The sequence below is a fragment of the Crocuta crocuta genome, unplaced genomic scaffold (assembly GCF_008692635.1).
Source record: "Crocuta crocuta isolate KB4526 unplaced genomic scaffold, BGI_CrCroc_1.0 scaffold407, whole genome shotgun sequence".
NCBI classification, from domain to species: domain Eukaryota; kingdom Metazoa; phylum Chordata; class Mammalia; order Carnivora; family Hyaenidae; genus Crocuta; species Crocuta crocuta.
Genome location: NW_027551557.1, coordinates 2,829,522 through 2,846,714, shown reverse-complemented (window position 1 = coordinate 2,846,714; position 17,193 = coordinate 2,829,522). Strand labels below are relative to the sequence as shown.

The 17,193-nt window shown below is 37.7% G+C and overlaps 1 protein-coding gene across 1 annotated transcript in view; it reads right to left on the bottom strand.

The window, feature by feature from the left end:
• PLCB1 (phospholipase C beta 1) overlaps nt 1–17,193 on the bottom strand; it is a 686,139-nt gene that overhangs the window by 112,609 nt on the left and 556,337 nt on the right. Inside the window, exons 25-26 of the mRNA XM_077749126.1 lie at nt 5,930–6,062; nt 3,146–3,199 (exon numbers count right to left, since the gene is read on the bottom strand). Of these exons, the coding sequence (XP_077605252.1) occupies nt 3,146–3,199; nt 5,930–6,062 (187 nt within the window). The remainder of the gene's footprint in view (nt 1–3,145; nt 3,200–5,929; nt 6,063–17,193) is intronic.

Below are 17,193 nucleotides of genomic sequence, written 5' to 3'. Positions count from 1 at the left end.
TTTTCAAAGAAAACTTTTTTAAAAAAAAAAAAAAAAAAAGAGAAGTGCTCAGGTGGAGGAAGTGCATTCAGCGGACAAAGAAGAGGGAGGAGCCGAGGGGTGGTGTGGTCTCAGCTGGAGCCTGGCTTCTGCCTGTCTGCTCGGGCACTCCGGCACTCCGGAGTATTACAGAATGCATCTCACCTTGATGCAAGAAGGTCAGCCTTTTGGATCTTGACTTGAGAAAGTCAGTGAGGGGAGGCATAACCTCCTAGAGAGGGGTCTTCCCTTCAGCTGAGAGCAATTTCCAAGAGAAGGGGAAGCTATATGATGTTAACTGCTAATGGCCAACACTCACCACAGCTAGACATGGGTGCATCGGATGGTAAGGGAAACCTAGATGGGCACCAACAGGATCCACTTCAAGGACCTCAACATTTCTACTACTTTTTAGGGTTGTTATGATGAAACAAAAGAATCATACAAAGTATGATTCTTAACACAGTTTCTGAAAGTGTGCATATAGAGGCTTAAGAAATGATCATAGAGGTTCTACAGCACTCTCTCTAAGGGGCACTAGTCACACTGTAGGCTTGGATTTATCACAAGTGTTCCAGTATAAAGTGCTTTGAGGAGGGGGAAAGTCCCTTGATATGATTTACCCAAAGGTACTACAAGGGTTAGTGGTAGCATACATTACTACATAATAATTTTTTAATGTTCATTTATTTTGGGAGAGAGAAAGTGCACGTTTGAGCAAGGGAGAGGCGGAGACAGAGGGAGCGAGAATCCTAAGCAAGCACTGTGCTGTAAGCATGGAGCCCAACACGGGGCTCGATCTCAATCCAATGCTTAGAAAACATTTAATGATTGACCTTAAACCATTCTCTATTTTACTGACATATTTCATCAATTCTAGAATATGCATCTTTAATGTATGTTAACCTCTCTGAAATTAAGAAGCTTTGTATGGAGTGTCACAATTTGTTGATGTTTTTCTTTCTTAGCAATCCATGAATAGCAGGGTGCCTTAAAATTGATGGTGTCTTAACTTCAATGAATTATCATATATTTTGACCTAAATTAAGTCAGAGTTCATATGTTTCCATCCTTTCATTTGAGCTTTCTGCTTCTAGGAACAAAAATATGTTATCATAAATATTTGGAACTGTCAAGAGATTCAGAAATAACATATGCCATGATAAACAACAGATCTGAATAGAAATGAGTTATCTAGTGGATAAACACTGAAATCAGAAGAATAATTTATGTTCTTAAATGCTAAGGTCGTTAAGCAATTGAAACATGCTCACTTTTTTTTTTTTTTATAATATGCCTATTCTCCTGACATTCGATTCCTTTCAAGAAAGAGGCCAGAAAAGAATCAGGTACATTTATCTAATGGTTTCCCTCAGGCCCAAACGGACTCATTATGGTTGCATAATAACTTTTATATTAAGAATTTATAATCTTTAGGAATTGCTGCATTTTTGGTGCTCGATTATATCTCACTTCCTTAAAATGGTATAGAGAACTTCAGTTACAGCAAGTTTACCAACAAGGTTTGCGATGTTCCAACCTATGATTTAAAAAACAATTGCACTGGAAGTACCTTTTTTGGTTTTTATTGTCTGTGGATGAAAGGCTATTCTTTGAATATGCTCTTAAGCATAGACGTAATGTCCATTCACATAAAGAAATAAGCCACCCAGAGACAACACTGCTAATACACTGGCACACACCCACTGCCTTTTGTCTACACATTTATGTATTCCAAATAACACTGGAGTCGTGCTGTATTTACAGTGCTGAATCTTGTTTTATGTGTTAACATCAAATTGTTTCCCAAGGAATTAAATCTTTAAGAACATGTTTTAATACATTCTTCAAGTAATTTTTCTATGCATATTTTACATATTATTTCGGGATAATATGAACACACGCATAAAATTACTCAAATCATAAATCCATAGCCTTACACATTTTCACAGAGAGAACATGCTTCAGGAACCACCACTGAGATCAAACTCAGAATGTTGTCAGCGCCCTGGAGATCCTCTTTTCAGTTTTTGCATCCCCTCTCCCCTCCCAAGTATAATCCAAATCCGTGTTTCTAACAGACAAATTAGTTTTGTCTGTTTTTAGCCTTATGTACCGGGAATTATAAAGACTGTGTTCTTTTGTGTCTGGCCTCTTTTCCTCCACATTATTTATGCATGTGAATTTTATCCATGTTATGTACGATCATAGTTTATTTATCCCTATAGCTGTACCCCATTTTACTCTGTGAGTGTACCATCATTTATTTACCTATACTACTGTCTATGGACATTTTGAGTGTTTCCAGTTTTTGGCTCTTACCCATAGAGATTGTTGTGGTGAACATGTGTTTGCCTTTCTTCTGTGTATTGGGCCAAATACTCTACACATTTCCAAAATTCTGCTACATGCTGCTCATTGTGTGTGGCCTGTGCCAATTTTAGTCCCACTAGTTTAAGGACCTAACCAAATATAAATTATTTCCCAACTGTATCATAGTTCTTAAACACTCAGTGATCTGTAGTCACAAATGGTTCACATTCTACATTTCTAAAATATGGCTTATGATCGGCACTTTGGGAAGTCATGGATTCCTGTTCATTGGGTCATATCTACAGTATGAAACTATCATTTGATTCTAAATAGTTATCTTGTGGGGCGCCTGGGTGGCTCAGTTGGTTGGGCATCCAACTTTGGCTCAGGTCATGATCTCACGGTTCGTGGGTTCAAGCCCCACGTCGGGCTCTGTGCTGCCAGTTCAGAGCCTGAAGCCTACTTTGGATTCTGTGTCTCCCTCTCTCTCTGCCCCTTCCCCACTCATGCTCTGTCTTGTTCTATCTCTCAACAATAAATAAATGTAAAAAATAAAAAAAACCTATAATAGTTATCTTGTGAAAATATATTAGTTTTATACCAATAGAGTCCTATCTGCCAAATACAGTTACTTCTCTGTGATGACGTGATTACATCATGTAATGTGGCTTTAGTTAGGACTGCATATCTGTAGATGTTTTTAGAGAAGAGATATGTTATTTTTCAGAGATGAAGGGAAATCTCCTCTCTCTAAATACCTATACTGTATAATATTCAGCTACCTAATTCCATGGGTGAAAAGGGTGACATTTACCTGTTAAGACACTCTGAATAAGATCTTCTGTTTTGGCAGGTGCCTTCACAGAACCTGAAATAAAGAAACAAAAGAAATAGCCCCTTTAACTTTAACTTTTAAATTGTATTCTTGCTGTATAATAACTAAGTTTGGCTCTTGAGTGTAAGTCTCTTTATGGATAAATAACAAATTGTAGGAGAAAATCATTCACAAAACAACCCTCACAGCATTCTAAGCAATGTCTTCATTGTTACTTTCAGGCAAACCTAATTAAATATGAATCTATATACTTCATATACAGGCTGAAAGGACATCTCTCCACTTTGAAGCAAAACTCCTGTCAACAAATTATGTTTTAGTAATGCTATTGCCACCTTTTGGCTAAATCAAGAATCGCAAAGTTTTTGTTTTGTTTTGTTTTGTTTTGTTTTTAGAAAAACAGGCGCTGGGGCGCCTGGGTGGCTTAGTGGGTTAAACATCCAACTCTTTATCTCGGTTCAGGTCTTGATTTCAGGGTTGTGAGCTCAAGCCTCACACTGGGTTCCACATTGGGTGTGCAGGCATGGAGACTACTTAAAAAAAAATCAAATGCTGACCATCAGGCAATAATAATTGTGGTAGACAATAGGGCGCCTGGGTGGCTCAGTCAATTGAGCATCTGACTTGGCTCAAGTCATGATCTCTTGGTTTATGAGTTCGGGGCCCACGTTGGGCTCTGTGCTGACAGCTCAGAGCCCAGAGCCTGCTTTGGATTCTGTGTCTCCTCTTTCTGTTCCTCCCCTGTTCATTCTCTGTGTCTCCGTCTCTTTGTCTGTCTCTCAAGAATAAAAATAAACATTAAAAAATTGTGACAGGCAAAATCCACTCATTGGTGGATACCAGAATTATTGGACAAAAGTTTAAGGAGAAAAAGAGTATTTGCATAGTCTTGAAGTATCTCCCCCAAGATGACTATTATCTCTGAAGGAGAAATCATAAATTTCAGTTTAGAAACCAGGCAGACTCCACCTTGTCCACATGATCCAACATCACCGATGATGAGAAATACTAACATCAGGCTTCCCTGATATGATGCACTGAGAAAGACACAACATTGTTTCTGTGATATTCCTGCCAAAATTGCAAAACTTCACTCTAGTCATGAGAAAACATCAGACAAACCCAAACAGGGATATTCCACAAAATAACTGACCAGTACTCTTCAAAAGTATCAAGGTCATAAAAGAGAGGATAGATTGAGGGACTGTCATAGATTCAAGCAGCCTAAAGAGACATGACAGTTAAATACAATGTGGGATCCTGAGTTGGAACCTGGAGCGATAAAAAGACATCAGTAGGAAGCAAGTGAAGTTCAAATCAGGTCTGTAGTTCAGTTCCAAGTACCGTGCCTACGTTAATATCCTGGTCTGCTAACTGTACCATGATTCTGACAGATGTTAACACTAGGGAAGAGGAGACCATTTTTGCAAGGTATTCTGTTCCATTTTAAAAACAATTCTGTAAGTCAAATTATTTCAAAATATCAATTAAGAAAATCAAATATTAAAGTGCCAAAGTTTCTTTTACTCTCCAAAGCATAAGACTTTATTTATTCACATATTTCAATGACCTATTTGTATTCCAGAAGTGCTCAAAATGTTTGTATTTGGATATATAAAAATCTTCATTTGAAAATATCACTCTTTATGATCAAACCTTCTTGAGCGTTTTTTATTTCAACAACTTTCTTAAAAGTAGAGGCCGCAGGTCATGCACATTTGATACAAATTCAACAGGGTTTGTTCTTTTTAAAATCTGATTCTCCCCCATGAGAAATACTCTCCCATCCCAAATGAAAGATTTGGATTTCATCACTACCATGCTGTAGTAGAACAAGAAAGGAAGGAGACAGGAAGCCATACCTTCATAAAAGGAAACTCTTCTCCTTTTTATTTAATTTAATATTAGCCCATTCAATAACAAGTTATTAAGTACATGCTATTCCTCAGGTCTGTGCAAAAGAAGCATCAAATTGAAGCCTATCCTGGGAAGCCTACCACCTATTGGGTAAAGAGGACATACATATGAGAGAGAATTGCCTCTTGTAGTCTTAGATCAAAGGTCAAAGTTAGCTGCACAGAAATCAAAAGATTTTTCTAAAAAGTGAGACATGAGTGGACCTCTGAAAGCAGAGTTGCTGAAAGCAGGAACTGGGATCACAGGGAACTATATCCTCCTGACTTCCACTCTTCACTAGCTATGTGGCCTTCAGGAAGTACTCCTTCATCTCAAAGCCAATTTCTTCATCTGCCCAATGGCAACAATGACAGAATCTACTGTCATAGCCCTAGTATGAGGGTGAAATGAATCAAACCATTTGAAGAGCTGAACAGAGTGCTCAGCACATGGTTGACACCCAAGGTCATTGAAAAATAAGTTGGAGGAAGAGGGAAAGGAATACTTGGCAGAGACTTAATTAGTGAGGTAGAACTAAGAAGATGCTTGTAAAGCTTAGCTGTTTATAACATGCATGAAGAACTCTTCACAAACCCTGCCAGCACGTGAATTATAAATAAAGACATGGAAGTCTGGGTGATGTTTTGTTGTAGCTTTGGAAGTTATAATCAGAGCCAGATGAACACTCACGAATCTCTCTTGGCATTCATTCATTCATTCATTCATTCATTCAATCAATCAATCATTCAATACACATATCCTCCTAAGTCCGTGTATCTTTGCTCATTTGATGCTCTCAGGAGCCAAATCATGCTATCTCCTTGAGGGGCATAAATAAACTGGAGGCTCTCTTTTCAGAGTGTTTACCTGGAGCTGGTTGGCTGTGGGGAGCCTGGGACGGTGGTTTGGGCGCCAGCGATGTAGTGTGATTTACTCCATTTTCTGCTGGAGTTGTCCTGGCTTCACTTGGAGCTTCTGATGGTGTTTCCCCAGGATCAGCCTATAATCATAAACATACTTTCACTTTTCACATTTTTTTGGTGTTCTTTTATGACCTTCCTAAACCAACAAGGCTACATTTGATAGCATTTTTACAATTCATTTGGAATCTGAAATACCCAATTGAAACTATCTAGAAAGCAAAGTAAAAATAGCATAGTGTTGAACTGTGACTGTGGTAAGCTAATTGTATTAAAAAGCCCCAATTTGTACACCTTCCAATGTCTACACCTTTTTGTAGTGCCCTCCCACACTGACTCTGGGCATGATCATGTGATTTGCATTGGCCTAATAAGCGAGTAGCAAATTTGATGCAAGTAGATTGAAAAGGCACTTGCAATTTTTTTCTGTCTTTCTCAGACCCCTGCTACAGCAGTGAAGGATGAGGCACCATGTGGAGGAGAGCTGAGTCATCTAGGTAAGGATCTCCTAGACCAGCCAGCCCCAGCTGACCATGAGCACATGACTTCGAGTCCAGCTAAGATGAGTTGAGCCTGGTCCAAAGCAGCAAAACTTCCCCATTGACCAACTGACTCATGAAAAGTAGTAAGTAGCTGTTGATGTTGCAAGACATAATATTTGGGAGTTGCTTGTTATGCAGTAGTAGCTAATTGGTACAGTGGTTACAAGCATAGAATTTGGAGTCAAACTTATCTGGGTTCAAATTCTGACCCTGCCACTTATTAGCAGTGTAAGTCTCTGCCTCAATTTTCTCATCTTTAGAGATGAAGATACACATACTGGGTGTCCTAATATTATCTACACTGTAAGGTTGTTTAAAGGATCTAATAAGTTAATTAAATTGTTTAAAATGTTTATTTAGTTTTGAGAGAGAGGGGGGGAGAGAGAGAGAGAGAGAGTGAGAGAGCGCATTAGTTGGGGAGGGACAGAGACAGAGGGAGACAGAATCCAAAGCAAGCTCCAGGCTCTGAGGTGTCAGCACAGAGCCCAACATGGGGCTCAAACCCATGAACAGTGAGATCATGACCTGAGCCGAAGTCAAGATGCTCAACCAACTGATCCACCCAGGTGCCCTTCAAATAAGTTAGTATTACAAAATGCTTAGAATAGTTCCTGGCAGAGAGCAAATAGATGTGTGTAAAATAAATAAACCTTTTAAGCTTGTGCAATATTAGTGGTGAATAATCATAATAAATGCACTGGAATTTATTCAATCTCCACTCCATTCCCTCTGGCAGCTAGTCCACTGTGTCCTATGTGGAACAGATATTTAATAAATGTTTGTTGAATAAGTGATAAGTGTTGTTCCTTATAAAATACTTGCCTCAGTGGCCATCACATACCACTGCAATGAGTCTTTTCAATTCTTAATTGCTCATCAACTCTTTTCTTAGAACTGCCTTCCAGGTTCATGGCAGACATTACTGACAATGGCTAGCCTGATGTTCTACTTTGTAGTACAAAAATATATTAGGAAATAGCCAGAAGTCATTCAGAGCCCAACATTGTGATATTTTGTCATGTAATTACAAAAAGGTCATATGAAAACATTTTTGTAAAATCTAAGATGAGAATGACTGTCACAAGTGGCTTTTATGTTGTCCCCCAAAGTATCATTAAAACATGAGTTCCAAAACTGCTTTAAATGAAAGCAGAATTTATTTTAATTCAGCATATCATCACTACATATCTCTCATGACCTGCTCAGGGCTAGTATTATTGAAATGGAATAGATAAACCCTGGGACCAGTGGCTCGAAGTGAAGGGGGAAGGTAGGAGCCTAACAGAGAAGCTTAGCCAGCCTACAGAACTCACCATAATAGAACTCTGCCTTTTGAAAAATGGCTACTTTGGATGGGTAAATCATGGTTCGGCTGCATTATTAAGTTACATCCATCAGGAAAATTATCCCTAGCATCACTATGCCAAAGAGAAGGATTATATATTATTTCTTCACTAAGAAATAGCAAACTGGGGGAGTCTGGCTGGCTCCATCAGAGGACTGTGTGACTCATGATCTCAAGGTTGTGAGTTCGAGCCCCATGTTGGGTGCAGAAATTACTTAAATAAACAAAACGTAGAAAACATTGCAAACTGGAAGCATAGGGTCTAAACAGAGCACATGGAAAAGTTGGGCTCACACAATGTTGCCAAATATTTTCATTAGGGAGCTTTCATGTTAATAAAATGAATTTCTTGCTTTTCTTGGAAAATCCAGTTGGCAACACTGGGCCTGCATTTCCCACAATGGGCTAGAACCGAGTGATTTCTGCCCCTCTTAGGGTAGTTTCCTCTTTACTTGTTTAGACTTTCCCTGCCTCACTTCTGCAGGTGTTTGGGTTTGTGGGACACTTTAGAAGCCTGAAATGCCATAGGTGTTTGGCCACAAAATTCATAAAGGATATGCATTTACAATGCACAAGAGGGACTGAATGAAAGGGAAGGTAGGAACATCAACAAAGTTCTCTTCTGGGCTCGTCCTCTGGCTTGAATAAGGTATGGGAAAGCTCACCAGCCTCCCAGTCACAGGGGGTGCCCATGGTCATCAAACTCAACTGCCTGGAAAGGTACTCCTTTCTATGGGCATCTGACCTTCCTCATCTATAGCCTGGTAGGTGTCTGGGACCATGGGGAAGATAAATCACATTTCCCCCAATGTGACTGGTGGCTAAAATTAGCCCTCTGGAGAAAGCTAGGGTAAAAGAAAATTCTGATAGAGGAAAGAAGGAGGTGATGGCAAGCCAGCTTCCATGAAGGCAATAAAATGTGGGCTTTTTTGGCAACTAAAGTTAATATCTTGGGAGGTATTGGGTTGGAAGTGTGTTCAGAATGAATCCAAGCCAGCTTATTTTTGCCTTGTATCAGGTTTGCAGACGTTCCATGTAGCTGTACGCCCTTGGGAAACCAAGCTCAGTCATCAACTTGAGTCAGGTTGAAGAAAAAATAAGTCTCTGCTTATCAAAGTTATGTAAGACAAAGCCCAACATCCCCAAAACTGACATAATGTATCAATTCAGAGGGTTTTTTTTTTTTTTAAAAGCAGATAAATGTTGAGTAAACATACAGGCACACACTTTATAGCTATAACTGAGAATAAAGAGACCAGCAAGGTTTGGTGCTGGGTGTTGAGGTAAACTTTGGGAAAATGTTAACTTAGTCCAGGGGTCACAGTCACCCTGGTAGATGCCTTCACAGGCAAGATGGGTTGTACTGCCTTACCTCAAGGTGGCGCCATTCACACTGTACATTAATAGACAGTTAATGGAAATGGTGGAAATGAGCAAAGTGGACCAGATTTAATGCAAAGTGGGGTCATGCCCGAGCTGGAGAGGGGGCTCTTTGAAAGGGGACAGTTGTGACTCAACTTCAGCCTATTAATGCCCATGCTTTGAGTAAAGCTGGAAAACTAACTTTTTTTGGTATGAAATTTCCTAATTTTAAATCACTGAGGCCAAACAAACTATATCTTCAGATCACATCTGGCCCCAAAGCTGGCCATCTGCTTGGAGGAGCAGAGAGTTTGCCCGGAACTCCGTGCCTGTGTCAGGGCAGGCAACACACCCACAGCAACGGTGGAGCAAGATGTGCTGGAAATGCAGTGGGCCAGATGTCCTGCAGCCACCACATCCTTCCTCCTCACCCCAGTAGTGGGACAAAGGTGGAGAGAAAAGGGTGGGTGAGGAAGAATAAAAGCTGGACTAAGGAATTTGGGAGCTCCTCAATAGTTTTTGTTTGTTTGGTTGTTTGTTGCTTGACACTTGTCTGGTGTTTCTTACGATATTCTGGAAAAAAATTTTATTTATTATCCTAGTGAGAATCTATAGTGGCAAATATATCAGACTGATATGTAAAGTATTTTGCTAACCAGGGACACTATGTACAAATTCTAATTGACCCTTCCCTCGTGGAGAGTGGTAACAGAAGCAGCTGTCAATCACCGAGTGCTTGATCGTGTTTGACACACTAGCCTTGTTGCGGCCAGTGTAGGCTGTCCTTTTGACTCCACTATAAAGCAAAGAAATCCAAGGTGTTATCAAAGGTCTTTACTAAAGACTTTATTAAAAGTCATGGAACTTGCTAGAGGCCACAGTTAACAGTGGGATTGGTGTCTGAATATGTGTTAGAGTCTAAAGGCTGAATTTCTCTACAGCTCTCCTTCATTCTGTATTCTACACTAACAGCAACTTTTATGGATTCATTGCAGTAATTTCATTTGCTTCTGAAATACAAAGATGTATAAAGTATACTTTTTCAGTTTAATGGAGAGATTCCTGAGATCCAATGAAATAAGTTTCAAAGAAAGAAGGTTCAGAGATGATAGTATTTTAGTTGCACAAGATTTTGGTTAGTTGGGTGGAGACAATTGAGCAGCATGAACTACAGCAGAAGTGGGTGCCTGCCCTCTAGAGGCCAAATGGGAGCTTTACAATTTTTCCTTCAAAACATGGAATAAAGGACTTGTTAAAGCCAAGATTTTATTTAAAAAATGATATCCTTTCTGTATCCAAAATGAAAAGAAGCAACTTTAAAATATTAGTGAAAGGATAATTTGAAAGTCCAGTGTTACAAGTTTTGGAGGAGATTCCATTTGGTATGCTGGTTGAAAAATTTTCCATCTAGAGCATTGCAAATTTGGATCTGACAAGCAGTAGAAAACTAGAACTTGGGGGATTTATTTGAGTGGCTGGTATAGTAAGTAAAGGGTCTTCCAAATACAAAATATTTACTGTACTATTGGAGATGTTGGGCCATGCCATACTGCCTGCGTCACCTAAAATGTATAGTCCCTTCCATGTAGTGGTTAGAATGTAGTGGTTGATTCTGATACCAGATGAATAAAGGGCAGGGTCATCAGTTTTCACAGAATATTAAGGGCAAGGCTTATAATGTCATCATGTGGAAATCCAGTCCATTCAGGACCGATGAGGGCAATGAGGATGGTTTTGTCTGAACTAGTTTTTTTCCTCAAGAAGAACTTTGGTAAATAACATGTACAATTGGTACCTTGAATTTATACTACCTGAATGAAATTAAATAATGTATTTACTGCACATTTCTAAGGAATCAAAAACATTTCTAAAAACCATATCCTGATGCATGCATTTTGAAGTCTTTCAGGATGAGTATACTAATATTTGCAAACTACTCCGAAATGCATCAAAAAATAAGATAGGATAATGGATGGATAGAGGAGTGGCTGGATAGATAAGATATAGATGTGATAAAGCAAATGCATCAACATTTAAATTGTGGAATCCAGGTGATTGATATATAGATGCTCATTATACAACCCTTTCAATATTTGGGTATGTTTGAAAATTTTTATAATAAATGATGGCAAAACTATACTTTGAAAAACCTACCAGAGTGAGTTAGAAGCAGAAGACAGCTTTAACAAGCTGAATAAACTCAAGTGTTAACTACTTTTTATCATATCTGTGATCATAGGAAAAATCATCAGCATTCCCATGGTATCTTTCTTGAGACATTTATGACAGCTGCAAGCTTACATGTATATGCATGAAGTTTAATTGTTAGCCTCTCCTTCTCGATTATATAAGGCCTATGAGAGCATCTGATTTTTCTCATCATTATATGTATATAGTATATAATGCTCAGCATGGTGACTGACAAAGTTGTGTTCAAAAAAGATTTTTATTGAATGAATAAATGAAGAAATCCACATTTTGTTTCTGGTTATGCAGAATCAATAGATATACTATCAATGACAAGGTCCTGAAACTAAAGAACCACCTAACTGTTATGCTAACATAAGGAAACAATTTTTTGAATGAATGAATCACTGAGTGAATGAAGATACTGCTTTCTTGTGTCTGTAGAGAATTTGCATTCAATTCATAATTATAGCAGAAAGATTTATTCAGAAAGATTAAAGGGAGATACTATTTTATATATGTTACATATATTACTGTTTCTGCCAACTTTAATTTATTAGAAATATTTGATGTAGTCTCCAAAGAAATCAGAAGAAATCAGCTCTTTATAGGTGGGCATAAATCATGGACTTTTTTTAAAACGTATGTAGACCAACCATCCTTAACATTCATCTTGTGGGAATGTCTTTCAAATTAACTAAGCCAAATCATGTGGCAAAGACTAAGGCCAATTTCTCACAGAACAGATTCTGGACAATTCCCCAAGAAGCAAGTTTCTCCTGGAGCCCTACTTGGGTTTCTGTGATTAAACTGACATTTTAGAGTGGCTGGTATAATGGCTTTTTAATTCTATGTGGGGAGAGTGTCTTGTAAGACAGATAATAGAGTTCTAAAGCATTGGTTCTCAGTGAGTGGTTCCTTCATCATCAGCATCAGCATCAGGACAAATCATTAGAAATGCAAATTCAGGGACACCTGGGTGGCTCAGTCCCTTAAGTGTCAACTTTGGCTCAGGTTATGATCTCAAGTTTATGAGTTTGAGCCCACATAAGGCTCTCTGCTGTTAGCACAGAGCCCACATCGGATCCTCTGTTTCTCTGTCCCTCCTTTGGTGGGTCTCTCGCTCTCTAAAAATAAATCAACTAAAAAAGAAAAAAAGAAATGCAAATTTGCCCCAGACCTACTCCCTCAGAAACTCTCAGGGTGAGGCCCAGCAATTTGTGCTGTAAGAAATGGGGTACCTGAGTGGCTCAGTTGGTTAAGCCTTTGACTTTGGCTCAGGTCATGATCTTGCGGTATGTGAGTTTGAGTACATGTGGGGCTCTGCACTGACAGCTCAGAGCCTCTAGCCTGCCTGAGATTCTGTGTCTCCCTCTCTCTCTACCCCTCCCCCACTCACACTCTGTCTCTTTGACTCTCTCTCTCTCAAAAATAAATAGCCATTAAAAAAATTAAAGAAAAAAAAAAAGAAGTGATCTAGGTGATTCTGATAGATGCTTAAGTCTGAGGGCCTTGCTACTCAAAATATGGTCCAAAGGTCAGTAGCATCAGCATTACCTGGAAGCTTGTTAAAAATGCAGAATTTGTGTCCTGCTTCAGGCCAATGAAATCTAAATCTGCTTTGTACCTAGATCCTCAGGTGATCTGTATGCACTTTAAAATTGGAGAAGCCTTGCTCCAGAGAGTGAAAAGACTTTGTCATGGAGAGTCACACTTTCATAGTCCCTACAGTATGGGGCATGGCATGGACTCCAATATTCAAATTTCTGGATGTATTGCTGTTTTAAGCAGATGAACCCAAAGCTCCTTATTGAAATCCATCAACATTTAAAAAACTGTTAATGGAGTACATTTGTAAAAGCAGTGAAATTGAATCAGTCATTGAGTAATTTCAACTCAAATGCATAATTAGTCTTCTCTGGAGAACTCATAAAAAAAACTCTGTTCCTCTATTTTGTGATTATTATTATGCAAGTCAATCTACCCTTATAAGCAATGGTTCCCTCTTTTAAAGATAGGGATTGCCTGCTATGTATTAGGGCTCAATTTTATCCAAGGGACCCAAAAAATGCCTTGTAAACTCCAAACCTCACAGAAATGACAGGGATCATGTCATTATCTAAAAGTTATCTCCAAAAAGGCAAACTTCTCTTCCTACGTTATTGGATGCTTTAAGTTCAGGTATTGTGAGCAACTATTGTTTCTATAAATTGGTAATTTTCTAAATTATTATTTGTGGAGTAAGATTTTCCTTTAAAGAGAATCCAAAAATATCCATTAAACCTCATATATGATTTTAGCACCAAGTTCTTGAACCACGGATGAGGTACCATGCTTCTGTCTTAGAAATATTAAAAGACACCTCAGACTTTCTTGAACCTTATGCAAATACTACCTTGAAATTTTTACCATTGGGTTTTGCTATTGTTATCTTACTGGCGAAATTCACACCAGACCATCAAATCTTTTTCTTGTCAAATAATCAAATCTCATCGAGGATGCCTAGAGAGTCATACACTGAAGAAGGAAATAAATTATTTTTGCTATATTTCATCTCAATTATAAGAACACATGGAGTCTGACAACGGAAAAAGTAGGCCTCATGGAATAAGTGAAATTTTGGTAATCCTAAACAACTCTCCCTTTCAACATCAAAATGATATGAAGACCACTCACCCACCTTCACTTGGATAATACACACATGACAGAGGGAACTCTTTAGAACAAAAATTTTGGCCTTGAGGGTTGAATAAGCTTTGGAGCATCAGGTACTCTATCTTAGATCATAACTTTCTCTAAGGATGGAAATGAACACTTGGTGAATGAATAAAGTAGCCTTTATAACTTAGAAGATTTGAGTTGGGAGTAAATTAATTTTGGCCAGAAGTCAATGTACAAACTAATCAAATAGAATCTACACATATAAACCTAACTTACTGAAGAACAATAATATCAAGTGATTTAAATGAGGGAGGGGAGAATCTTGACATTTGATTCAACAAAAATTCAACTCAAAGGATATTACTATTTAAAGTAAAGGTGTTCTATTCTGTGCTCAGTTAGCCAAGCAACATGCGATAGAGGACAGAATGATGAAGAAGGGCTAGTTCTTGTTAAAGGTTGCTAGAATATTGCAGTTTTGTCATTGAGGTAGTACAATGGGGTGTAGTATAGACCCTTACTACTCAAAGTATGCTACATGGAACAGCATTATCACCTCACCTGGGGCTTGTGAGAGATGCTGAGCCTCTCTCCACCCCAGACCTGCTGAATCAGGATCAGCATTTTATCATAATGCCCCCTGGTCTGCACATTAGACTTCTAGAAATGCTGGTAGAGAACATGACTTCTGTAGCTAGATTGCTTGGATTTCAACACTAACTCTGCTCCTTACTGGTTGTGTGATACTGGCTGAGGAACTGAATTTCCCAGTACCTCAGTTTCCCCATCTGTTAAATGAGAAGAATAATAGTAACTAAGACATATGGATATTTTAAGACTAAAGTGTGTTAATACAACAAACGGCTCAGAACGGTGCTAGGTATATAGTAAGCACTCAGTAAAATGTTTCTGCATTCCCCGACATGCTAAAATAAGATATATCCAAATATCGTATTTGGACATTAATGATGTCACATAATGTCTTGTAATCAATACATTGGATATTTATTTCTTTCTCTTTACAGGTATATTTTAAAAATAGGAAAGAAGGAGTATTACTGATGTTTCATTAGGCATTTCCATAACCACATTAAAACACTGTGGTTGTGAAACCATTTTTAAAAATTAATAGTTTTTTAAAAGAAAAATATAAATACATAAAAATGTACTAGAAAGATATACACCAAAAATGTTAACAGTATCTGCAAGATTACTGAGGGCCTTGTGTGTATGTGTGTGATCTCTTATTTAAAAAAAATTATATACCTTTTTAAAATAAATAGCTATGAATATTATAAAGCCTTTGTTATAATTAAGATGAGTCAACTTTCCACAAGTTTATTTAACCCAGCATCCTGAAAGACAACTGTTTTTACAAAAGAAATAAATCCAGCTATGCAAATCTCTGTTATTACACAAATATATGTTGGATATCTATCTATCTATCTATCTATCTATCTATCTATCTATCTATCTATCTACCTACCTATCATCTATCTATCTTTTCACATGATCTGAGGCAAATGTCTAATGTTCAAAGCATGAGGGAATTTTCAGTTTGCCTACTTATTTGGTTTCCAAATTACTTTATGAAGATAATTTATTAAAGTCTTACAAATCTGGGAATATTTTGCTGTCCAATGAAGCCTTTAATTTTCAAATAGAAATGACCTTTATAACTACCAAGTTAAAAGGATTATACTAAAAAAGTCTTTGCTGCTAAAATAGTGTCTCCAGTGCCTGCCATGTCCTAGATAGAATTTTCTTCTGAGAAAACCACCGCTACTTATTTTCAGTGTCCTCATTCAAACAAACTTACATTATTACAAGACAAGATAAAGGGCACACTGGTGTTCAAAGGTGTGAAATGACTTTTCCTTCCTAGCATTACATGGTAAGGGCAAATGATTTTTATTTTGAGTTTCAAAAATGAGGTCACTTAGGGTTTTGACATTTCAAAGGAAAAAATTATATTTTCTCTGTTGGACCATATGGAATCTATGGGATTCAATGCCTCTAAAGTTATTTCTAAAACTGGAAATGTCTAAATATCTTCTAAATTAACCAACATTATATATTTACTGAAAATCTTTGCTGATCACCATTGCTAGAGGAGAAACAAACATAAAATTGACCTAAAATGCTACCTCTGTATTCTGTATTCTTTCTAAATAGATTTTTGATATGTGATGTCTAGTGTAAAAATAAGGTTCGATATGATGGAAGTGTGAATGAACCATGACATCTTGAAGGCCCAAGGTCTCCTATGCCTTAGAGTGACTTTTTTTTTTTTTCAGTACTAGAAAAATGGTCTCTCTGGTGCACCATCACTAAAATACTCCATTAGGAGACCCTTATGTCAATTGTACTACATAAGCAGAAATTGGTAGTGTCTTGAAATGTTTCTTCAACTGAGTGTTCACTCTTGGAGAATCTAGATGATGAATGGATAGAAATCTATGATAAAAAAAAAGCATTGTTTCTAAATAGTGACAATACATGCAATTTCACTTGCAAATGCTTTCTTTGAACTTCTATTTCCTAGAAAATAAAACACATCCACTTGATTAAATAGGTTCCTCTTTTCTAATTGGAGAAGAATGTTGTCAATGGTTATTAATATCTACATAAGTTATCTTTACCTTGAGTTATTTTTTTATTTATATTTTATATTTGACATTAAGAAGCTAAAGCACTTAGAAGAGAAAAGATTTCCAGAGTTTCTGTTAGCTTTCTAAGGAGAGCCTCTATTTCCATATTAGTGTCTACATGAGCAAAATGAGAAACTCATTGATATTTTCAAAGGCCATAGGGGAAAAAAAAAGTCTACAATCTCTGAAGAGACACCAGAATTAAAGATATACTATTGTCAAACATTCAAATTCTGGTTTCCAGACAAAAATTCAGAAAGGGCATTCATCCTTGAGTTTAAGTATAAAGCAGCAGGCATCTGATATTGATGTATTCCCTCCTAAAGGCAGAACTCAACACGGGGTGCTTGAGTGCATAATATATTGAGACAATGTTCTCAGGAGAAAACTGCAGGAAGATGAGGAAAGTAGGAAGATGGAAAGAAGATTAAGTTGAAATGTGGTCTCAGCTTAAGAAAAAGGA